This window comes from Triturus cristatus, chromosome 1_1 (genome assembly GCF_964204655.1).
Source record: "Triturus cristatus chromosome 1_1, aTriCri1.1, whole genome shotgun sequence".
Lineage (NCBI taxonomy): Eukaryota > Metazoa > Chordata > Amphibia > Caudata > Salamandridae > Triturus > Triturus cristatus.
Window position 1 is genome coordinate 386,574,333 of NC_140579.1, and position 26,311 is coordinate 386,600,643.

A 26,311-nucleotide genomic window follows, 5' to 3' on the forward strand; every position below is an offset into this window, starting at 1 on the left:
CTCGTGTATGGAGTTTCTATCTCCTTTGGTGTCATTTTTGTTCAAAGTAGACCCAAGCGTAATGCTCTTAGGCTCATGTCCATTTCATATAATGCAGCGGGGGTTAGTAGTGTGCTGTCCGTGCTCTTCGGGCATCTTTTGAATACTGGTGGCTGGAGATATATACATGGGTATTGTAACGATTGTTCATTCGTTAACAGAATGCTGTACTTCGCACCTGTATGAAATTAACGTGGACAATTTACCCACCAGTGAGTGTCCTCATTTTTGGATATATGTGCAGTAGGACTTTTCCATAATAATTATACACCTAAGCACTGACACAGAAGTTTACTAAATAGCACATGAACTGAAGTGCCACAAAAAAATAATGTGATTTTCTCCGTTGTCAATTACTGCTTTCCAGTAAGTACTATGAGGCTACAACTGAAAAAACTGAAAAAGAAAAAGCGACTTAAGGATTCACTGCAAAAGGCTGCCTTAGTCTAGGGGGATGGAGAAGTCACAGTGAAGCTGCCGCACGATCTAGGTCATATGACATACAGGAAACCTTTTATTTACTCAAAATATTATGTAGACGAAACACAATTGGCTAACCACAAACTTTCACTTGGTTCTGCAATTAAATATTGTTATCAACAATGAGAACATGTATACAACAAAAAAGTGAGAACTTACTGTGCCTGCTGTGTCAAGAATCTCCAGCATGCATTGTTGTCCGTCTACTTCAACTTGCTGCAAAAAACATAACCACAGTCTAAATGTATTGCAATTTTGCATCATTTTTCCACTTTAGCACACAACCAAACGTGTCATTACATTGTGCCAGTAAATCTAAAGATGAACCGCTTTTTCTTCATTAACATGTGATGAAAGTAAGATATTAGATAGTATACAGGACAGTAGCTGGTTTCTAACATGCCTTACCCAGATCGAAACCCAGTGCTGCCCAACTCAATTTTACGAAGTTAGCACCAAAAATAATGACAAATAAAAGATAACGAAGGCAAATAAAAAAAAGCTCATGATTTCCTGCTAAGCAACTGAAGCTGCCCCATTATGGATGGATGTATACGAAACACACCCACGTCCAAACTTAGATTCATTACGATTATATAGTCCAGAAGCTGTGCCCCCTGAACAGTAAAGGCTTTAAGCGCCTATCCTGGACACCTGCTTTAAATTCTGTGCTGGATAATGAGACATCAACTTTATTAGTAAACGTAGCCACAACAGATTGTGATCTTGGGGAAGGGTTTTATTTTCCCCTGGCACAAGATGAAAACATCAGGGGAGAATAAGCATTGGCAAAGCCAACATGTCTCACCTATGTGAGATCTATTGGCTATGTCAATGTTTTTTCAGCATGCCTGAAGTACAAGGAAGCGAGATGACACGGTCAATGCGGGCTGTTTCATAGCACTTTAAAAAATACTTTCAACCATGCTGCAGAGCAGCTGCGCAGCTGTACAACAAGGCTAAAACACATTGATATAGCCAAATAGCTCTTGCCTAAGCAAGAGCAATTTGGCTTTGCTAATGTGTTATTTTTAGTGACGGGAGGGTGTTGGTGGGACGAAGCAATCAACAACGGGTGGGAGGGGCAAGCAACAACAAGGCAGAGCACCACAGTTAATAAAGTTAGAACAAAAGTGCTATGACTTGGCCAGGGTTGACAGCGTCATAGTGCATTTGTTTCTAATTTCATTCAAAATAAAGACTTTTTTTTGAATGATATAGGCAAAAGCCAAAGCGCATGGCAACCCAGAGACAGCCTATATTACATACCTTACCACCTGCAGAGCAATCAAGCCAAGAGCTCAAAGGAAGAAAAAAAAGAAATAAACTGAGCAATAAGTTTGTTTGTGAGATTGCGCAGTCTCATAGCATGGAACAACACAATTTCCTGTATATGCCGGACACCCTGTTATCACTTTTAAGAGGTTTCTTTGAAAAGCAAAGCCCTAATCACCAACTCTCGTTGTATAGTTGAGAAGAGGGGGAAAAAAAAGTCAAACAAGCAACAAATGGGCCAAGCAACAATGTGGGAGCGGCACGAGGCAAGTAAACACGCAAGCAACAACACGGGAGAGGAGGAAGCAGCAAAGATGGGCAAGCAAGAAGGGGGAAGTAAGAATTAAACAATATCTCGATATAAGCTCAAGAAGTGGGAGGGCACTGATCCAATATCAAGCAACTAGTACTTGGTCCATGCTCCGCGAAAGGAAGAACCAAACAAAAAGAAAGTGAAACTCACATATGCCGACTAAACAGGAGCCAGCAAATATGTGGCAATGAAGCCAACAAATGGTAAGCAAAAGGCAGGCTCATTCATGTTAACAAACGTGCATGCGCTGTCTCAGGCAAGTCCTAAAGAAGATGTGTGAACTAGCACCAAGATACTGAAAACACTGGTGCACACTACTTCCTGTGAGTTGCGTGAGAGAGGCGAGGTGGAGCAAGGCAAGGCGGGACCACCGAAGAGAGCCAAGAAGGAGCTGCACCCGCTTCCGAGCCTCTGGGCCCTGTTCTGGACAGTCAGAGGTACGTTCACAGGCAGTCCTAACGGACCTTACGCCTTGGACCCCAGTGTCTGTCTGCGTAACAGATCTGTGTTCTTCTGTGAGCAGAGGGTACACAGTGCGGCGAGTGTGGCTGCCATCAGATGGCAGTCATGGAGGGAGTGCCACAGGCAGTCCGCTAAAAGGCGGTCTGGTTAGTTTAAGGTGCAGCCACCGCCACGTGTCAGATCTCACTCACCTTGGGTCCATCAGGGGCCTAACCTGGCCCCTAATCTCCTGCAAGAATCCCTGGGGCCCGCTGCAGTTTTCACCAAGGAAAATTTCAGTCTAGGAGGGCTCGAGGAGTGGACTGTGACCTACGCTCATTGGCTCTGCCCCACTGCCTCCGGAGACCCTTGCGGTGACCTCAAAGGACAGGACTTCCTTCTGGCCCTTGCAGCCAGGAGGGCCAAGGGCACTGAGACCCACATCGGACCCAGAAACTACGGCCAGTGCCAGTTTAGCTCAGCAGCATTGCAGCATGGCAACCAGGAGATAGTCTCAGTGCACAGCGCAGTCTAAAGCGAGCGCCCAGCATCAGGTGGATGAGACCCACGACCTAAGAGCCCCTGCTCGATCCGCTTGACCCACTCGATCATAACACCTCCAGCCCCCCTTTCTTTTTTTCTTTCTGCTGCCGCAACCATTGCCCGTCGAACCGAGGAGAGCTTCAAGAGGCAGTGTCAGTGCAACAGTGCATCACCACGTTATTGACCTCACAGCATGGTCAAAATAAGAAAACTCTCAAAAACCAGGCCCTACAAAAAAGGCACCCGGCGATAACAGGATCACTCGCCAGAGCAGGCCTGTTCAAACAACAAGTAAAGACAGTAACATTTTTCAAAATCTTCAATTGTTGTTTAGAACAAGGCAGCAGGACCACAGGAAACAGCATAGAATATGAAGATAACGCAACAGACTTCTGAGCCAGGAGACAAAAAGGGAATACAACTGTCCCCAACTACAAGAATTCAAGATCATGGAAACACATGCGTTCCATCGCTCATTCCCCTTCATGTAAAGGGCACAACTTGGCACAGCTCAGAAAACTTAGCCATGCCACAACTTATCCTGGGGGTTATTACAACTAAGCAGGGGGGGAATAGGAAAGTATTATTTTGTACCAGAGCACATCACCAACCACGGTCCCCAGCCCTCCCTCCAACTCAAAAGGAATGGCCCAACCGAAAGAAGATCACATCAATGCTACCCCCCAGTCCGTCACCTCCCTTAGATTAGCGCCGCCCTTGAAACAGCGTCACAACTGGGAAACCAAAAGAACACCATCGACTATCTTGGGGGGTATAATGGTCAGGCGCAGGATAACCTGAATACTGTGAGCACTAACACTAGGGAATCCATAAGAGCCATCTTACAGGGCCCAACTACTGAGGAAGAGCCAGCAACCAGCATACCCCTTCAGTGCCATTTTCTGGATAAGGATAAGGAATCTGGGTGGGGGAGGCTGGGCACAGCAGACTATTCCTGCAATACACTCACCCCAGGAACAGATATAATCAAGTGCACATGGCTATGCACCCCAGAAACATCCAACGAATGCGCTAGCCAGGAAGAGCTTATATTGGACCCCCTACTCAGCAACAAGGGGAACCAACACAAACCCGTACAAATTGAGCCAGATGGAAGGGGGTGGACAAGCTCGACGTCTGCTTAGCATTAATTCCCCACTATGTTTCAAATGGCCTGACGGTAATTTTAAACAGAGGGAACTTACTACGATTATTCCAACATATACCATCTCTGAAATACCTCACCTCGGCTCAGGTCATTTAGGTTAAATTTGCCCACATCCCTGGGAAAGGGACATTTGAATCCACAATCACCAACTGCAATCAGAAGGCCATCCTGAAAGAAGCACTCACAGTCGAGGAATGGGGCATTGAGCTTCAATCAACTCGTACCCGTAAATACACACATGTTCAACTCAAGGAGAACATACCAGTCCCTAGAGGAAGCGTACTGGATGGAGAATGGGGTGCAACTCACGACTGGCTATTGAGCTCCACGAGGGCATCTAACCTCTTGACAGTTTATTGTGGAACCAAGGAAAGAATCATCAGATGTCAAATATTAACTCAGAACCACGAGGGGAGGACTTCTCTGCCAATGCCCAAGAGTAGCAATCATTATCCCTCCACCTAGCAGAATGGAACCCCTTTCCTCACCATCTTCATGCCTCCAGACTAAAAAACAGGCAACAAAAAATCAGTTCTCAATTACCTCCTTGAATGTGGCAGGTTTGGCTTCAATGCTACGTTCCAATCCTGGACGCGAATTCCTTATAACTAGTGACATCTTATGCTTCCAGGAGCCGTGGGCATTGAATCCACCAGAACTATACGGGTTCTATGAATGTTTTCAATCAGCTACACTAACAAGCTTATTTGGACGGGGCTCAGGGGGGTCTCTCGATTTTCATAAAGCAATCAGCTATAACTTCAACCTCCTCACTCAATGAAACTCACAGGGGCCTACAAGTCATATCCATAAAAGGTTTAAGACTTTGTCAGGAGGCCTCTCCTTTGCTCCTTACTAACTGCTACTTCAAGCCCCGAAAAACAGATCTCGTGCTATGGACTGCTTGAGATCAAATATAAAAGAAATCAACCAGTGATGATGGTAGGGGACTTTAACAACCAATCCCAAGGCAAACACCACAAAATTGAGCAAAGGAGCAAGGAAAGAGAACAATTCAATGACCTACTCTTAATTCCAATTAAAATCTGCAGAACATGCCCAAATGCGCCCTGGGAATAAGATCCGTCCCAGATTTAAAAACATTTCAACAATCGATTACATCTTAATTTCTATCCTTCTGGCAAACCACCTTCAGAGCTATGATATAATAAACCGTGAAAAGAGTGGCCACAATCCCCTAGTTATAAGCCTGGACTTAAACTACCAGATAGTTGCCGAAACAGACAGAAGTTAGAAGACCTTTTCACTCGCCTCGGGTGGTCAAATGGCTCAGCAACAGAAGGACCAGGTATAAGAACCAACCAGGGGAACTACTTTTAATGAACTGGGATCCCATGACTAGAGATCGGTTAGAATCAATTCAGGAGCGTAGGGTCCCCAATGCACGCAAAGCCATCCCATCTGTGGAAACTTAATCCAACGATCAGAAATCTAAAGGCTGTAAAGGGCGCACGGAGAGCCCACAAAAAAGCTATCTGGGCCCTGAAATTAGTACAACAAGAGGAGGAGTGGAAAAAAGTATTTGAGATGCTTAAGGAAAGATCCCTACCCCGTTTCTGGAATCATGTGAACAATCTAAAATCCCCCCGGGTATCAAGGGAAAACGCAGTTCCGTATTCGGAATGGGAGGAACACGTTATGGGACAGTTTCTTGCAAACAATCAGACAAACATTGTGGTGCTCAGTCCACAGCAAGCAGAAGAATATCAAAAACTAACCTCATCTTCTGAAATAGTAAAACTAATGAAGGCCATGAAAGGCGGCGGAGCCCCTGGACCAAACTACCTTCCAGCCAGGATCTTCCGATGTGCCTCAGACAATTAGGCAGCTCCTCGAACACCACTTTTCAACACTGCCTACACACTGGGCCAAACACCCCCAAGCGTGTCGAGGATCAATATTATGCCAGATTTTCAAAGAAAGGCGACCCCCTAAAACCAAGCAATTACCGCCTAATAACCCAGTTAGACCTGGAGGCAAAAACATACGCCCAAACTCTGACAAATCTGTAAAGTCGGGTAGAAGAAAAGTTCGTGGTGAAGCCGCCACTACTGATATCATAGCATTATCCGCTCTGTCATCAAGCCACTCAGCAGAATCAACCTCCACTTTTATGCCGTTTCATCAATTTCACTGCAGCATTTGATAAAGTTGACAGATGGAAGAATTAGCAAGCTGGGACATTCCATCGCCTCTTTTAATGGGCATAATCTCCCTCTACTCTGAAACCTGTGTATGAGTGAAAACAGGCCCAACATCTTTAATCGGCTAAAATTCGCACCACTGGGGGTCTGAAACAAGGCTGCATGTTGGCACCTCTACTTTTCAATTTGTACACAGCTGATCTGGGTAAAGCCATGACCACCAGTTACCTGACCCCGCCCCGTTTAGGCCATGGTCCCCTTCACACCCTCGAATATGCGGAGGATATAGTCATTATGAACCACACCACAGTGGGGTTCCAACGAGCCTTTACTAGCTTACATAAATACTGCATATCTAATTTCCTCACTATCAATCCAGACAAGCAGAAAATACTTGTATTTGGCGGGCATAACAACAAAAATCAAATCTCATGCACTATGGGCCCAAGTCCATCACGTCGGCCCGCAAATATAAGTACTTGGGGGTCGGGTTCACAGAATCCGCCCAATTATCGGCACACAAAAACGATCTGATGAAGAAATCAACTGTAATCACCTATGGCTTAATTAAGGTTAACAACAAACTAAAAATCCCGTCAGCAGAGGGAATAAGGAAAGCTATTCAAGCATCCCTTCATATCTGGTAACTAAACCCTAGCCTTATCTTTCCGCTTTCCTCAATTTTAAATCTCGGAGAGAGATCATGTATATGCGACTGCTGGCCTTACCAATAGCGGATTTTAAGCGAGCTTGGGCAAACCAGAAAAATTGAGGAGCCTGCAAATTATGTAATTACAAACATGAATCATGGCTGCATCTTTTATGTTGCTGTCCCGCCATAGACCATGAAAGGAGAACCTTACACAGGGAACTATTTCTGAGGCAAAGAGCAAACACCTGCTTAGAGGCGTCGGCGATTGACCTTTCACAAACGGAGGCCTCCACCTTGGCCCCTTGTGGAAGATTTACACAAATACTCGGGGACGCTCTCCAGTCCCGTCGCGGTCCCCTTCAACGCCCATACAAAGTTCAGAAGTTAATATCGGATTATTTCATACAGAAACCGGGAGATAAACAATCTGCCCCACAGCAATGAATTCCTTAGGTTATGTTTCTGCACCATTAGAGGAAAGCTAGGGGAAGGAGCCTCCAGCAACCCTACAAGATTATCAATCATCTTCGAAATATTAACCCCAGCAATGGGAACCTTCAATCTTATTTTATGTATTTCCAATCCTTAAAAACAATAAAGTGGCAAGAGCACTTTACCCTACTATGCCCGTCTTAGACTTCATGATTGCACAATGCATATGCACTTTATCAGAGAGTCAGGACATGGGTTAAATATGCGCTGCTAAAAGGACAGGGATGAAGAATGGAAAATTCACACACGGATGACATGGTCACTGGGGTTGAACCGATGAGAAACGGGCACTTTCTTGCATGAAACTCAAGTTGCATCACCTCTTTTTAAATGGTCCCCAGAGAAATTGCTTTCTTTTTAATGTAATTGAAGATTTAATCAAGGGATTTCATTTGTGATTCACTTTTATGGTTATCTTGTCTCTTTTATTGTTATGCAATGGTTTTAATTAACTTGTGCAAATAAACTTCAATACAATACTGAAAACAATTCACAAAACCAGAGCATAAACACTACCAAACCATCGTGACCATCCGACTAACAGACCAGCAATAGCATAAAAATGCATCTGACTCCAGGAAACATTTTTGAAAAAGTCATATGAAAAAAAGAAAAGTCTGTCCACGGCTGCTTTCATAGCTGTCCAACATTAGCAAATGTCATGTAACGCTTGTTACAGAGACTGTACTCAATCCAGTATACAGTGCTGACTCACCACATAAAATAAAACGAACATATTCAATATATTGCTATGACTGACTATTCAACTGGTTGTTATTAATGACCTAATATACATCTTTCAAAAAAATATGCAGAAACTAACCATTTCTATCCATCAAATAAAAAAATTCTTTGAGAATATCCACAATCAAATAATTACTGTTTTTGGTACAAGTCCAGGCTGTATGTGAAAATGTTGAGCACAAAATTATTGGTCCATAAAAAAACATCATAAACAGTATATCAACTACCAAATTATGTTATTGTAGATTTTCTTAACACTATATCTACATACCTTGAAGATACAGATCTCATCAAGGTACATATATGCAGAGTAAGTACAGTAAATATGAACTTACCTAAACATACCTTCATGATTCTTTCAGAGTCGTTATTTCAAACAACTATGGAGCATGGGAAACAAGTTCATCATGCACGTATCTTGAGTGCATAAAATTTAACTCAGTACTGGTTTTCTGCACTACTGAAGGCCACATCTCTTTTTAACAAGCATTTGCAATGCAATAGGTCTCGCAACTTCGAGTTTTGGAGCTATTGGCATTGTAAATGCCAATGCCTTTAATAAAATTAAAAAGCATTGTTATTTACAATACCAAAAACAACACCTATTGCATTGCAATGCACAAGGGGCCATTTCGTATGCAAAAGTACACTGAATCGTCACATAAGTGATTAGTTATCAGTGGCAGCGTGGGTGCGATACTCATACAGAAGGGTGTGCCGGGAGATTATTTCTACCCTACATATGTCCTCAGGAGAACGAATTACTGCACTTCTTATCCCTCAGACTTCCACAGATTTGACAAGCCAACATTCTTCAAAGACGGCAAAGACGGCAAAGCGGACAGCGGAACGCGGATACTCACCTGGACGCAGAATCAACGGGGCGGCCATGCTGTAAATCTCCCCTGCCGCCGAACGACATCACTGGCCGCAGCTGGGGGAGACTACAGCTCTCAGGATACCTAGCGGCATCAGGTCACTTCTGCCTACCAGCGCGCCCGGAGGCGCTTAAAAAGCAGAGGCTCCCTCCGCGTCGCGGGACGCGCGCGGGTGGCGCGGGAGAATCCCGGGCAAAGGGCGGGCCCTCTGTGGCCCTCAGAGGCCAGAGGAGGCTGGGCTGGGCCACGGACTCTGGACCTGTTGGACAAATCGATGTACTGTAGTGAGTTGCTAGCATTTGTAGAGTAATCTACCTGTGTTTATGCATGCTGGTCATTAGTTATTAGCTGTGGTCTGTAATCCATAGGCAAGCGAGATCATGGCCAAATCTAAAATCGATAAAACTGCATCTGGCCTAGGTTCCATGGATAACTTCCTGGTGAAAAAGGTGAATCAAATTATTAATGAGCGCAGGGCTTCACTAGGTAAAGGCGACTATCCAGCCACACATGAGGAGGTGTATTTCCCTTTGCCGGCCCAGCCTGCATCTGATACTTTGGGGGCGGGTGCTGGGAGAACTTTTTCGGCAGCAGTACATGTGCACGCTGTTTTAAATGATGCTGCACCTGATACAAGCCTTGATTCAGTCGTAGAAGAGATACCAACTTCCCCCAGGCCAGTGTGCCTATGTAGAAAGGCACAAACCAAACGCGGGGGGAAGATCAGCAAAAAAAGAGCAGATAAAAGTCACCCTGCCCCAAATAGCACTGGGGCTACTACAGTTTGCCAGGAAAGTTTAAATATGGCAGGCACAAAGTTTAACTTAATGGAGCAGTTTGCTCTGCTAACTCGCACCATAGAGGCTAAGATAGAGGCTAAATTCTTAGAGCTGATGAAACCCCTTATTTCTAAACTAGATACGGTGGCATCAGAAGTGGAGAGACTGGGTGGCCTTCTAGTAACATACCAGGCTTTAGTGGGAGAAGGACCTAAGATGGTGGATAAGCGTTTGGACGCTGAGGGACAGGGTTCGGGTAAAATAAATTCTCAGCAATTTACTCAACCAATACCTGTAATTGAATTAGCCCCTCTAGCGTCTACCTCTGTACCCACCCAGCAAAAAAAGGCCATAGTAGCCTCCGAGGACCCGTCAGCTTTCATGCATGTTAAGAAAAATTGCCACGCTAATCTTCCCCCAGACTGCACACCTTATGTGGCTGTTCTTATAAATGTTCCTCCCATTGAGCGCCTTTCTCAACAGCCAACTGAGGAATCCCATGATACTTTGAAAAATAGAACTGTATCATGGTTGAACAAAAATTGTGGGTTTCCAGTTATATTTGCTGACCAAATACTGTCAACCAGGAGGGTGAGCTGGATTGGTACATCCAGGAAATCAATAGCTGGTGACTGTATCATAGTCCATTTTAAGCATCCTCAGCATGTTGCCACAGTTTTATTGAGGGCAGCTTCCTTAGTCCACAATGCGAACGGCATAAGTGTACGTTCCCTTGGTTATTTTTATACCCATTTGATTAAAGCCCCGCCGTTTTCTGGGTTTTTTCGTCCCCCCACCCCTATTCAGTCATCATTTACTAACGGCGCATACTTGTTCAATGCTGACAAGCAGTGTGGGTCAGGGTTCAATATTGTAACAACAGATTTGACTCCCTCTCAGGTTTAGAATCCTGTGATTGACGTGAGGAACTTGCGGGTCAGGAAAAGGGGAGTATGGGCTGTGCCAAGCCAATTTTGCCAAATAGTAGTCAAAATAATGTTATTTCGTGGAACATTGCGGGGTTGGGTGCTAAGATGGAGGATAGCAATTGGATTCGGTTTATTAAGCAGTATCAAATTATTTGCTTGCTGGAGACCTGGTCCACTGATTGTAACCATTTTTTAGAAGGATTTAAGGCTTATTATGTCCCCGCTACAGCAACAGCAAGGGGCAGGCCTAAAGGGGGCATGGTCATATTCATCTCGGTTGCTCTATCCTGTAAAATAGGCAGAATTTCAACAAGTAGTACTGGTCTCATTGGTTTAGCTTTAAAGGGTGAAAACTGTCTGGCCGGTCTGGTTAATTTTTATAATGCTTTTAATCCTTGTTTAGCTCATAGTCAGATAGCTGCACTGAATGTTTTTGTAAGTAACTCCATGAAGGATTGTGTACATAACCTTATGATCATGGGGGATTTTAATGTTCATCCTTGCAAGGATCCTTTTTTTAATAGTATTACAGATTCAAATTGTCCCAGAATCACTGATTTTCACTTTGAACACACAAATGAGGGGGAACATTTAAATGATATGCTTAACGACCTGGACTTAATGGTGACTATGGCTATGACTGACCCCACTGTTTGTTTTGAGATACCGACCTTTAAGGGGCACGGGAGGGGTACTTTTATCGATTTCGTACTAATATCTTTAATGCAGTCATTTGTGGATTACTTTACCATTGAAGCCAGTGAGTTCAGTGATCACAACCCCCTCACTATACATATGACGGGTCCGTGGTTAGAAAAGGAAGGTACGAATACCTCTTCAGGTAGGGTGAGTCTGACAGATGGAAGACGTCGCCTAAAATTGTCTCAAATCACCCCAGTGTTACTGTCCAATGAGATTAAAGCTGCAGGTGCAGATGACATCTTGGCTTGTATACAAGATGGTGCTCAGCCACATAACGTCCTCAATGCCTTTCAAAGCTTAGCGGATAAGGTCTCAAAGTTGTTGTCAGCTCCAGCAAAGAAGCTGGAGACTAGGGGTCCCAAATGGTTTAACCATGACTGTTCTAAAGCCGCTAGAAATTTAAACATAGCGCTGGCAGCTAAACCTAGGATAAAGGCAGAAGTACAGGTTTGTCGAAAGATATATAAAACTGCTATTGCTCGACATAAGGACTTTCTTAGGGAAGAGGCATGGAGCGAGTTACTTGACCCTTTTACCCTGCAATGTAGCTCTAGATTCTGGGCAGTAATGAGGAAGCCTTTTTTGGCTCAGGAGCCGGGTGATGGCCTGGAATCTCACATTTCTAAGGAGGCCTGGGAGGCACACTATGGGAAACTGTACTGTTGCTCGGTAACTGAACCTCCCAGTCCGGTCACCTCTGTTGGAGGTGAAATAATTACCTTCAATCGTGGTGAAGTTATTAATGGAATTGTGGGGCTAAACAGCCGGTAAGGCACCAGGTCCAGATGGGATCCCTCCGGACCTGTATAAGTCTGAGCCTAACTTTTGGGCTCCAATACTTGAATCTGTTTTTAATGCCGCTGTGAAAGCTGGGTGTCCACAATCATGGGGTGTCTCTACAATTGTCCCGGTTTTTAAGAAAGGGGACAAAGGCAGCCCACATTGTTATAGACCTATTTCTTTAATAGACTCTACGGTCAAAATTGTAGGCAGAATCTTATTGCAGTGACTTTCTGATTGGGCAGAGGAGAATAATATTAATGTCCAATTCACAGTATGGATTCTGCAGAGGTCGTTGTACAATCACCCAGTGTCTTAATCTCTTCCTAATTTTAAGTAAGTACACTGTAGCGCAGAAGGGCACCATCCACCTCGCCTTCATGGATCTGTCCTCAGCTTTCGACTGTGTTAACAGGGGAAAAATGTGGCAGTCCATGAGGGAGAAGGGGGTGGATAGTGGTGTGGTCTATTTTCTGTCTGACTTACATAACAATACCAGAGCTAATGTGAGATATTCTCAAGAATTGAGTGTATCAAATAATTTTAATATCAGTAAAGGTGTACGTCAGGGATGTATCCTGGCCCCCTTTTTAATTTTTACATTAATGAGCTAGATAGCGTGTTACAGAATGTCCAGGCCGACTATCCTAGAGTAGGCAGGCGGGGAATTCCCATTTTATTGTACGCAGATGACGCGGTTCTAATTTCAAGAACGGAAAAGAGCCTGCAATCTCTTCTAGATGCTTTTAACTCATTTATGATAGATAGAGATCTGATGGTCAATAACTCTAAATCTTTTGTCATGCAAGTAGGGCAGCAATCAAGGAGGACTTTTACATTTAAAATTAATGAAGCAATAATTCCGTCAACGAAAACATTCTCCTATCTTGGGGTTCTCTTCGACTCTAAACTTAACTGGGCCCCGCAACTTTTAAAAAAGAAAGGAGAACTCGCAAGAGTTAATGCCTCGATATTTAACTTTGCTGCCAAAAATCGGGAAAAAACCCATTTGTGCCATGCTTAAACAGTATAACGCAAAGTCAGTGGCAACTGTAATCTATGGCAGCGAAATTTGGGGATATGTTGCTGGTGATCAGCTGCAGATTGCTGACAATTCTTTTTTGAAGCGTCTCTTATGTGTCCCCACAGGCACATCTAACTTTGTTGTGCATGAAGAGCTAGGGGTGCAATACTTAAGTGACCTGTTTTCCTTACGTCCCCTGACCTGTTGGCTTAAATTATGGCTAAACCAGGATGTACCATTAACGCACCTGATCTTGAGGGATTTTCTGGGCCGGGACAAGATACTGTGGACTCCTTGGATCAAATATTTGAAATCGAACTTTTCTAGGTTAGGTCGACTAGAACTGTTTGAACACCCGAATAAAATTGTACAAGGGGATCTGGAGCTCATTAAACGGGCCTTCCATATGGATAGGAGGTCCCGGAGGGAATGCGTGGAGCTCCAGAAACAAAGCGTGAGGAAATTTGCCATGCTGAAAACTTGTGAAACAATTGAACCGTACCTGTCTGGCTCACTGACTACCCATGAAAATGTTTTGCTGACAAGGTTTAGGCTAAACCTCTTTCATCACCTGCTGATCCGACCAAAAATAGAGATTTTTAAAAAATAGCACCACCCTGCGGCTGCGACGGAAAGTCTCCACAGGATATGCTGCATTTTATATTTTTATGTAAGTTTTATGGCTTCCCCCGTAAGCGCTATCTGGTGACCCTTTTAAAAAAAACTTGATTTTACTTAAATCAGACCGGCACTAATGTATCTACAACTTTTGCACAGTGACTGTATCCTTCAAATGAAGGAATTTTTAAAATTAACAGTTAAACTAAGAATCTGTATGGACCAGTAATGACTTCGCGTATTTGCACTATTTTATGCCTTTATCCCTGGTAATGTTGTATTTTGTGGCAACACGTGCAAGTATTCACTATCTGGCACTTTATCTGAAATGTGTTTATATTTGTGTTGTGTATCTTGTATTGTATATGTACTTTTATGGTCTATAAAAGAACCGAAATAAAGTATTTATGATGATGATGATTAGTTATCTCAAAGATCATTCGTATATAGAGAGCAGTACGTTTTGTTTTTACAGCAATAGGCCTTCAGAATATCATAGGCAGCACTCAAAATACAAGGCAGATTTGCTTTGCCAATGGTAGTTTCCATTTTTTAACCTGAGTGTCATTGGTGAACACAGTAAAATGGTGCAGTTAATAATATACCAGCGTGACCTTTGTTGTATTGACAAATGCAGTTCTCTGAATTCACTTATGTGGCTTGCTTGGGTGTAGCACCGGAATGTGCCCAGGGCTAGTGCAGGGCAGCCCTTGTGGTTAAAGCACAGACGGCTGAGAGGTTCTCTGTGTCCGGGGGTGGCGGCAGTGTCAGGGGGTGCTGTGGGTCTGTGGTGAGGCGTGAAGGTCAGAAGCAGACACTGCAGCACTGAACCATGTGTCACGGTTGTGTGCACACATAGATGACATTACTCACGCCCCAAACAAAAAGCAAGCCAACCACTCGAAGCCGTCTTCTGGTGAGCAATGAAAGGATTCGGGGACACATGCCAGCATTTGCGCTCAGATAAGAGAAAGATTGAGAACAAACACAGCGTGCATTGCATTTACAGATTAACTTGCATTGAAGTAGAAGAAATGTTAAGTAGGACGAAGACAAAGCAATGCTCAGTTTACAGAAATCTCGATCAATGGCACACACATCAATGCAGGCCGCACCACTTTCAGAGAGGTCGAGAGATCACCACATGGCTACGAGGCCATAAACTTGACTTTTATGGCCAAGCAATGGGAATGGAGGCAGGGAGCAGGACGTGGTGGGGGGAGGGGGGGTGGTGTCAAAAGCATTGGTTAGTTCAAAACAGCAACTACAGAAAGGGTGGGGGGTTAGTAAAGACAGCTGCAGATGCACTGGGCTATGTGTCCCTGGTAATGGAAGTGGTGCTCGTGCAAAGCACTTCAGGCCCTTCGTGGCAATTGTTGTTTTTTTTTTGCAGATTAATATAGCGCAAACTCCACCCGAACGTATTGGAACGCTTTATATGAGCACCAGTTATGTTACACAAGGACACATTCATTAGTTGTTAAGTATGGGGAGATTTAGAAATGTGCACAGAATCACAGGAAGTTGAGCCAAGCAGACGTTGAGGCTCGAATCTGGTTCCCCAGCTCCAAAGTAGGCAGCTGTGGCCCTAAGGCCACAACCTCTCTATAGTTAGTGCTACATGAATGCGCGTAAACAGAAATAAAGGGCACTGCGAAGCTGGATCCTTGTGCAGATTTCAGTACTTTGTAACTACCCTCCATGCTGTGGCTGCAGAGTGAGTCTTTGCGCAGTGTCACCTTTGGCGCAAGGCACCCAGCCAGTGAAGTCCCCTCCCTCCCTGTCACCCCCCCCCCCCCCCCGGTACATGTCACATTAAGGCTCTGGAGCCCTAATTATGATTGTATTGGGGGGTGGGAGGGAAAAGTACTTTGTAATTACCCTCCGTGCTCTGGCTGCAGAGTGAGTCTGTTGTACGGTCTAGTGTCTCGTTCCCTCTGTGTCACGTGACGCCCCGTCCAATCTGGACGGGCGGCTCCGTGACGCGGAGGGGGGTGGACACTCGACGGAGAGAGTTGGCGGCGAGCGTACATCGCCGCTCCTCGTGGGCCATTATATCGGACTTACATGTTGTAATTCGATTAATAAAACTACACGCTGTTATTACCACCTGCCAGCGTCCTCCCTGTTATTCCTGGCACAACAGAGTCCTTGCGCACAGTGTGACCTGCGGCGCATGGCACCAGCCAGTGAAGTCCCCGCCATCCGTCCTTGTCACTGCTGGTACATGTCGCGGGAGGCTCGGGAGCCCTGATTATGATTGGACGGAGAGGGGGGAGTGAATTACAGGGTGCAGATTTCAGTACTTTCTATCTACTCTCCGTGCTCTGGCTGCAGAGTGAGTCCTTGCGCAGAGTGAACTTCGGCGCACGACACCAGCCCGTGAAGTCCCCGCCCTCCCTCCTTGTCACCCCCGGTACATGTCACCGGGAGCCCTAGATGCAGCCAGACTGGCAGTAACACCAGCCCTGGTGTGAACACTCCATGTTAACAACGGTCCAGCGGCTCCAGTGCGCCCAATGACCACCTGCCCCATCAAGCAGTAAGTATGTCATGATGAGCTTGACCTGTTCTTGACCGAGACTGCAATCGCCAGAATGCACTGGGGTAGCCAGTGTGACTGTTGGCATAAGGGGGATATAGATGAGATCAACAACAGAGCTTGACACATGCTAACAGCGTGTTTCCTGGCGGCATATGATGCCACCATCAGGGATGTGGTTGGTGGTGTGACGTCCTTAGTGGTGCAGGTAATTTAATGAAGCAGAAAGTGGTGCTGAAATGTCTGTGGGGCGAGGGAGAGGAATTGTGAATGAGATATTTATGCATTTTATATAGCGCGAAAATTACCCAAAGGTATTAGAGTGCTTTAACAACAGAACAGGTTTTATTAGAAGACATACAGTTTTACAAGATGCAACATGACGGGATAGAGGTTAGTGTCAATTGTTACAAAGGGACGGACTCACAATTGTTGGTGACTATACATGTATGGGGCTAGAAGCAAAATAAGAAGGGGTAGGTGTGGTGCTGTAGAGCTCACCCAAATATATCTGGCCGAATCAGCAATCGGGGTCTTTAGTGTTTACTGCATTTACTAACAGTGCTTCAATGCCTCGTCACTGGTATGAAGCGCTATACAAATAAATTACAGTACAGCGCACCCCACTGCCAGACTTCCACGCTCACCTGAAGAGCCTTTGCACGCGGGGGGGGGGGGGGACAGTACCGGTGCCCCCACTCTGTCTGCTTGGGCTGGAAGAGCAGGAACCCGCAGGAAGAGCACAGGAGCCCAGAGCTGGGGGCCAGGTGCAGGGGCCACAGGGGGGCTACCATCCCAGGCCCTGGTCGCACACCTGCTTCCTCGCTCCTTCTAAGCAGTGGGGACGATCACACCAAAGATGACAAACGGGGCTACCACCAAGATATCCTGTTCGATGTAAACGCGTCGATAGGTGACAATCCCAAATGTACTCACTAGTTTGTTTCCAAAATAGATATAAATACAAACAATTATCTGTGAATAAACTGGCAGACGAAAAGAATAAGTACAAATACGCGTAGTGCTTTTCAGTGTGAAACTGTTTGTGCCTGGCGGCTGTAGTGAAGTGGTGGTCAGCCCCGCCATGCCTTAAATACAGCGCAAGGATTTCGTAAGCGGGGAAGTTTAAAACAGGTCACCGCGCCCCGTGCGCTCATGCGAGCCTTTGTTTACAGGACAACGGAAGTGCCCGGGGACACCGTGTGCGACAGCGATGCCACCGCTCCTCGCATTACCGAAGAGGTGACCAGATCTCTGGCAAACTTCAAAGTCCCCAAGCCAAACTTTTAACGAGACCGGGAAGGGTGGAGGGAGAGAAAAAACACAAGCGTGGCCGAGACACAAACAGGGTATCCAGAGAGGACTAAGGTGGGAGTGGAAGCGGGGAGGGAGGAAGGAAGAGAACAAGAAACCTGGTAGGAAAGAAGGAATGAGGAAGAAGGAAAAGATCGGCGGTGAAAGTCCGGAGGGAAAGAAGTAGAGAAAAGAAAGTAAAGTAAGAACGGGAGCAATGTGGGGAGGGAAGGGATAAGAAATAAAGAAGGAAGGAAGGAAAGAGTAGTGGAGAGGAGAAAGGAGGGAGACAAGCAGCATATGGAGAGGGTCTAAGAGCGAGGGGGCAGTGCCTAGCACCCTCACATGCAAGATACTCGAGACCTGGGGCAGGCATGAGTTGGTTGCTGGTACTTCAGCCTGTCGTCCCCGCCCCGCCCCGCCCGCTCAGCGCCCACCTTCATAAGCCTTCAGGGGTGCTGCTACACCCACCGCTTCCTACAACAAGGGAAAGTGAAAGAGCGCCATGCGTGCGCTGTAGGCACGGCGTGAGCGTGCACATCGGCGTGGCCTGCGGCTCATGCCCAGTGGCGGAGCCTAAATAAATGCTGCGCGGCTTGGTGCGGCCCAGGGAGTGGGCCGCCAAAGCGCCCAAAGAACGAAAAAAAAAAATCAGTACATGAAGTCTGGCGGGAGCCCACCCCGCCTTCGTGAATGCCGCATGGTGCAGCCAAAGCAGGATTTCAGGCGGGGCTCCTGTGAGCAAGACGGAGCCCCGCGTGTTGCTGCAGTGACCGGCTGAAGATGGAGACCACCTGGGGAGCAGCACAGAGTCCCCACAAGAGCCGGTAAGTGGGGTGAGGCATGCTGTAAGTGTAAAGCGCGCCGCGCTTGGAGCTCGCGTGCTTTATACTGCCAAGAAATTACAAAACGCTTTGTTTGTTGAAGAATTATATCTAAAGCGGACACGCGAAATGCTTATATGGTGGAGTACTAGGGTTTAGAAGTGTGCGATTTATTGAATTTGCAGTTTAAAGCTCGCGTGCGCATTAAAAAAAAGGGATGTTGCAAGAGCCTTGCGAGGACGGAAGGGGGACAGGCGATGTGTACACCGCGTGGCTGTAGGTGCGCCAATCGCCCTGCGCGTGCCCACTTCCGAGGCAAGTCAGCAACAATAGATCTCGCTGGCGACAGCGCTTTCGCGCTGCGTTCGCCAGGCGAGACCTAAAAAGCCACTCTTAATGAATACTTAAAAAAAACATTCAAAATCCATGTATGTTTTCACTAACTAAATTATTTGTTTACATTTAAGACTTGAAAATCAATATCCTCCAGTTCAATCAGAATCCTTTTCCTGAACAGAATACATTATTTATATTGCAATCAAATGTATTGCAGTCAATTTATATAAGAATTCAAAATCCCAATAGGTGAAGGAGTATGCCAATAATGTGCAATCATTTTGTACTGTTTTTAAATTAACAAATCCCTCGGGTGGACTTTCTGGTAGTCCAATACTTTCGTCGACTTACAAGGTGAACAGGTTTGAACCAAAATGGACATTTTCACGCTACTCTCCCTTTTCTAGTCAGATGAAAAAGTCTGTGGCATTAAAGAAAGCCCTTTACGTACACCATTAAATAATGTGTGGTTTGAGTTCTGTCCCATGCTAACAATACATTTGATCTCTTCTTTAGAGTATGTATATACTACGAAGCACAGTTCAGGAGGGGAAAGTGTTGCAAATTTTAAGGACGCTCCTTACCTACTGCTCCCTCTGCTGCACATTGATGCACCTATTCCATGCACTCCTATTCAGACCCCAGAGTATTACGATACAAGAAAGGGCTGACCTTGTGACCTGGTAGAGTCTTGCTGTCGTAAGTGCAATCTTCACCCACAAAGATATGCACAAAATTCTGTACGCAGATAGCTTTTATTTTGCTGAGTAGGCACCTACCAGCGGCAAAGGTTTAGTAAATCAGCCCCTCTAAGAGCATAGTAATACACTTGTGGTTGTGTAATAAAGCAATGTTCTCTTTTAAACTGCGTCATCTCAGGTCTTAAATCTACTGCGAAATGATAGCTTAAGAACTAGCTTACCACACATCAATCTGCAAGCACTTTCTGCACGCTAAATAAAACATTAAGAGAAGAGATCTTTAAAAAAACACTAGCTAGACAAACATGAGCAAAGCCAATAGATCTCGTCTACAAGAGCTACTAGTTTGGCAATGATTAGCCATTCATTCAGCAGCAAAGTATGGCTAAAAATACTTTTAAAAAGCGCTAGTATGCGACAAGAGCTAAAGGACATTCTCAATTAAAACAAGCATTAAAAATGCAATAGGTCTCGCCTTTCATTAAGTTAAAGCCATTTGCTTTGCTATACAATAGCATACAATAGCATTAACAAAGCAAATGGCTTTAACTTAATGAAAGGCAAGACTTTTTGAATTTTCAATGCTTGGTTTGCTTTTGGTTCCAGTTCTAATCATCTCTCACCTCGCTTAAGGTTTCCTTGTTCTTATTCGGCCTTGCATCTTTTTCAAATTGATATCCACCCATTGGGTACTGTCCACCCCCGCTGACGTGTTGTCTTATTTATCTAAGCATCGTTTCAAACTCATTTTTTTCTTCTGCTCAGCGAGATGTCAGATTTGCATCTTTATCGCTTCTCCTCCTCTCACCCCTTTAAAAAATCTTCCCTGACCAGACCCCACAAAAGAGACGTCTCTTGTGCCCCCTTCCCCTGAGCTTAACTTTCAACAGAAAACCCTACAGCGGGAACACCAGCGAGTGCTTGTCCCACCAACAGCAGACCAAGGAGAAGCCACGAGACCTCCTAAGACGCAGCGTGGTAGCAAAGGAAGTGTGGGAAGACAAGAACTGAGGAGGGTAGAAAATACGAGAAAGCGAGTAAGAAGACATACAGTATAGAGCAGAGGTCTTCAAACTTTTTTACTCCGAGCCCCACCTAAGCAAAATGCTTTGAAGTTGGGCCCCTCCTCCAAAACTATATGGCAAGGATTTGGGGTGTGGGAGGAAGAGGGATGATCACAGGGGATGGGGATCATGAGATCATTTCAAGGGTTCTTTCATGTAGCTCAAAATCCACTCTAAATGTGCAACGGCATCAAAGAACAGAATTGGCCAAAAACACTACTGCACATAATTGGGGTGCTGTGGGCCCCAGTGCACTCCACCTGCTGATCTAGTAATGGCTGTAGCCCTGATCTAAGCAGGCTATCACCTCTTCTTTCACTCCTTCACCACCATGTCTGACCTCAATCTTGAAACAAGTATGGTCTCTTTCTGAAAGAAAATGAGCTGCTGCATGCTGCCCTCCTTTTTGTGCCAAAGGCGCCATCTGCCTTAATGCAGCAAGGACAATGAACCCCCATGTCCACTTTGTATTGCAAAGCATTCATAATGATGATATAGTGGGCCCCTGGGCAAAAGTGACTGCACCAGTTTCACTATTGACAGGTACTGCCTTGCTGTCACCTCAGACATTTGTTAACAACATGGCCTCCCATCCCCAACATCCCTCTCCTTCCCATCCCAACCATCCCTCTCCCTCCCATCTCTCATCATCCCTCTCCCTCCCATCCCCACCATCCCTCTCCTTCCCATCCCAACCATCCCTCTCCCTCCCATCTCTCACCATCCCTCTCCCTTCCATCTCTCACCATCCCTCTCCCTCCCATCTCTCACCATCCCTCTCCCTCCCATCTCTCATCATCCCTCTCCATCACCCCTCCTCCCTCCCATCTCTCATCATCCCTCTCCGTCCCATCTCTCATCATCCCTCTCCGTCCCATCTCTCATCATCCCTCTCCGTCCCATCTCTCACCATCCCTCTCCGTCCCATCTCTCACCATCCCTCTCCCTTCCATCTCTCACCATCCCTCTCCCTTCCATCTCTCACCATCCCTCTCCCTTCCATCTCTCACCATCCCTCTCCCTTCCATCTCTCACCATCCCTCTCCCTTCCATCTCTCACCATCCCTCTCCCTTCCATCTCTCTCTCACCATCCCTCTCCCTTCCATCTCTCTCTCACCATCCCTCTCCGTCCCATCTCTCACCATCCCTCTCCGTCCCATCTCTCACCATCCCTCTCCGTCCCATCTCTCACCATCCCTCTCCGTCCCATCTCTCACCATCCCTCTCCGTCCCATCTCTCACCATCCCTCTCCGTCCCATCTCTCACCATCCCTCTCCGTCCCATCTCTCACCATCCCTCTCCCTTCCATCTCTCACCATCCCTCTCCCTTCCATCTCTCACCATCCCTCTCCCTTCCATCTCTCACCATCCCTCTCCCTTCCATCTCTCACCATCCCTCTCCCTTCCATCTCTCACCATCCCTCTCCCTTCCATTTCTCACCATCCCTCTCCCTTCCATTTCTCACCATCCCTCTCCGTCCCATCTCTGTATATAGTTGGATATTATGAGACTTCATTAAAGTGCAATGTGTTTACAAAAACGTACATTTCTGACTGACATTCCCATCGTTATTGCAACTATGATAATTTTGTTGTATTGTAGATAGCGTCAACCCTAAGCCACTTCCTTTCAGCCCGACCTTGTCTGCTTGCATCCACCCCGAGAGCCAACACCAGTACTCCTGCTTCGATAGTTCCTGACTGTCCCTGCCAGTGATAGGATTAAGGAAAAAGTCTGACAGGTAGACACACATTTGTAATAAACCTTCTACACATATAGCGCACACAAACTTTTACTCTCGTACATGTACACAGGAAATAACACATATATGTAGCTTGCTCTGAGACACGCAGAAGCACACACACCTACACACAAAGAATCAGAACCAGAATATATCTATTATACGATTAATTAAAATCATTACAACAGCATATCTTTCAACAGTAAAATGCAAATGAAAAAAGAAAAAAAAAAAAAAAAATCACACTTCCTCCACTGGAATACACCTTAACGCTGTGTAACGGCTGCATCTATGGGCAGGCACCAAGACCGAGATCCCTCTCATATGAATGCAATCAAATGTTTAAATTCTGGTCCTAGACCCTGTGAGATAAGCAATCTTCCACAGATGTAATTGAAGTGCTTCTCAATGTTTGGCTTACAATGCCTCATGCAGTAAATTCTAAAATGCTGTGCTAAACCAACTCATGCTTTCCAGGCATTCACTAAGCAAGTCTCAAGTAAGATGAAGACACTGCAATGCCGCCACCTTTCCCTCTGTTTTACAGGAAACAGCCCCCTTCTTAAAATAGAAAACCGCAATAACTCGTCACCATTTAAAACTATATCTATAAGTGACCATATCAAAAGCATACCGTCTTTACACTTTTTTAATGTTCTTTAACTGCTGCATTTAAATTTAGACTGCCTGGAAACGCGACTTTCGCGCTTTCAGACTGTCTTCCTTTACATGTAATTGCTGACCCATTTGCGCACCCCCTGGGAACACATTCACGCCCCCCCAGGGGGGCGCGCCCCACAGTTTGAAAACCTCTGGTACAGAGGGAAGCTGGAGGGAGGAAAGGAAACGAGAGAAGAGGTGGAGCAAGGGCTGGGAAAGATGAAGAGAAAAAAAAGGAGAGCCAGGAAAAGGAGTGAAGAAAATGAGGGGGCAAGAAAGAATTATAAACCGAGAAAGTTGAGGGGTAAAAACAGGGGGAGAGGGGAAGTAAGAATAGAATAGGTGAGGTGAGGGGAGGGAATGGAAGGTGGGGGTGGGGAGGGAGGAGAGCGGGAGGAGTAGGGATGGACACAGTGTCCCGGAAAGGGGGCGGACACTACGGACATAGCACATGCAATGGAGGTGGGAGGGGGCCACGGAAAGAAAGCCAGCAGAGGGGTGGAGATGTTGGTACCAGGAAGTAGAGAGGGTGGTAGGAAAGGGTGAGAGGAGGGAGCAAAAGCGATGGGAAGAGGTATGGAATGAATGAGGCAGAAAGTGAGAAGAAAAGAAAGTGAGGCTAACTGAGATAGGTAGCAGAGTAGGGACAACTACAGTAAAAAGAAGATCGAAAGGATAACTTTGAAGGCATTGGGAATTATTTATACTATTTCTGGTTTTAGCCAAATCCATTTAACATTTGCGAGTGCTCGGCAACTCCACCAAAAATAACGTTAAAGAAGATCTGAAATGTGCCACCGGGGGAACTGGAGGTGTGTACTCCAGCCTCCTGCCCCTGAGAGGACCATGCACAGACAGTTATTGTCATTGACAGCTGATGCATGTGTACATTTGCAACAAGCACAGACCTGATATTTTCCGAGTTCATTCTGAAGCCAAAGCGCACCCACCTATTGCAACATGCGAAGGCCCATGCCATCCGGGCGTGGGACACGGAGCAGAGACAAACAGGCCACACAATACCCGGCTGCCGCAGAGAGCCTCTAATCTTGTCTTCCAAGAAAGGCGTGTTGAAATATGTCCCGTCCTTCCGTGAAGGCAGCTGCATTCCGGACGTGAAATTCCCCAACCCCTAGTCACCCACTGTAGGAGAGTAGGATCTGCACTTGTGTTGCCCCCACTTTTTTTCTGATGTATACACTGGTTTCTGGCTATAGCCTGGCTGGGTCCCTGCTAATCAGGGCCCCAGTCTAACTGATCTCTCTAAACAACTTGGTGTGGATATTAGATGCACTAGTGATTGGACACTGTGGTACCTTATGAGCCCCTAGTATATGGTACCTTAGGTACCTAGGGCATTGGTACTTCACAGGCCTACCAGGGGCTGCAGCATGTATTATGCCACCCCTGGGAAGCACTCACAATCTGACACCACAGGCCTGCTACTGCAGCCTGTGTGAGGTAGTGTTAGCACTCCTCACAGAGGTATAGGTTCCTATATCTCACCATATACACACATATAAACCTATCAGTCACCCCTATGGTAGGCCCGATCAATCCCAAGGGCAGGGTGCATGGTTTACTATGCGAGGGGGTGCTTCTGCCTGAGCAGGACCCCTCTGCAGCTGGCAGAGTCTATTCTCTGCTGCTGCTTGTGGATGCGGTTAAACCATATACTCTTAAGTGCATTATAACCTCGCGGTAAATGCTAACTTTGGAATGACTGCATCAAAACATGTCGTGTTTGGTGTCGAACAACTTGGAATCCTACCCCCACACCAGTAACTGGTGTGGGAGTAGGATCCCACCCTTCTAGAGGGGACTACATGTACCCACTGTACTACACGGTAGAAATCTTTCAGAGCCCTGGCATCACAAAATGGATGCCACCAGCACAGACACCGGGCTGCCCTCCTGCTGCTGACCGAAACTCGCAGTGGAGGGAGCCCAACAAAGGGTTTCCTGTCACAGGGAGGTGTCACCACCTCCCAGACAGGATTTAGTGTATTGGAGCTGGGCGGGTGCACTCTTAGAGTGCTTTGAAGTCCTGCACTGGGGGAGCAGTAGGCTCCTCTGTGCATATGCCAGCTCAAACCGGTTCAGGGGCTACCTGCCCCTGCTCTGGCGCGAAACTGGACAAAGGGAAGTGGGTGTAACCACCCACTACCCTGACCCTCCTAGAGGAGTGGTCATAGAGCTAGTCCCCCCTATCTTTTCACTATAAGATACCACACATTGCCAATGCAATTTAGATTACACCTGGACGACGCTCAACTAAGAAGAATCCTGGCCCTTCGACGTTCCACTATCTCTGGAAGACTGAAGAATCTCCCTTGGAGTCAAGGAGTGACTCCCCTGCTTGGCAGGCACCAAAACTCTCTACAACGGTTGCAAACTTTACCGCTCCCGCCGGAGCCCGAAGTCCCTGCGTCCCCTGAAGCGGATTTCCTAACCTCTCGACGGCAATTTTGAGTCCCCAGCAAAGCTGTGGCATCTGGACCCCACGAGTGACGAGGAACAGCAATACCAGGGAACCGTGCACTGATTGAGTGCAAGCCCTGAACTACGTCCAACGAAGTTGTGCTTTGGACCACTTGTTGTCCAAGTCCCTAGCAGGTCTAGTACCGAATTTCAGCGGCCTACCCCGTCCCGAGTGACCGTGGGCTGTTAAACTTTTCCTGCAAAGGCGTCTTCGCGGTTGCTTGCCCGTTGGCTAGTAACTCACCTGAAGACTTCCAGATCGATTTCAAGGGCTCGCCTGGTTGCTCCGGGCCTGCCCTCACTTACCCTCGCTGGGTAAGTCCATCAGACCTTGCTGGTCTGCACCATTGCCAATCTTCACTCCACATGAGACTTGCGGCTGCCAAGGTTTGTTGGCTCCAATCCGGGTGCAGACACCGTCAACAGCTGCAGACGTTGTGGGACCTCCCAAATCCAGCTGCTGGTCATCGTCGAGCCTTCCTGGACCTCGTGAGCGAAAAGACAAAACACCATCACCGACCTGAAGAGACGCGACAGCTGTGGTTATCCATCTTGCTGGCCACCGGTCACTGGCAAGTGACTCTGAACTCTGTCCCCTCAATTTCTAGGTCTTCTGCAACTCCAATCCATCGTCTGATTCGAAC

The 26,311-nt window shown here is 46.3% G+C and overlaps 1 protein-coding gene across 4 annotated transcripts in view; it reads right to left on the reverse strand.

Annotated features, from left to right (window-relative positions):
• LOC146870265 (ras-related protein Rap-1A) overlaps positions 1–26,311 on the reverse strand; it is an 807,328-nt gene that overhangs the window by 241,385 nt on the left and 539,632 nt on the right. For all 4 annotated transcript variants that reach the window (XM_085632803.1, XM_085632843.1, XM_085632830.1 and 1 more), the window contains one exon: positions 679–735. In XM_085632803.1, coding sequence (XP_085488929.1) covers positions 679–735 — 57 coding nt within the window. The remainder of the gene's footprint in view (positions 1–678; positions 736–26,311) is intronic.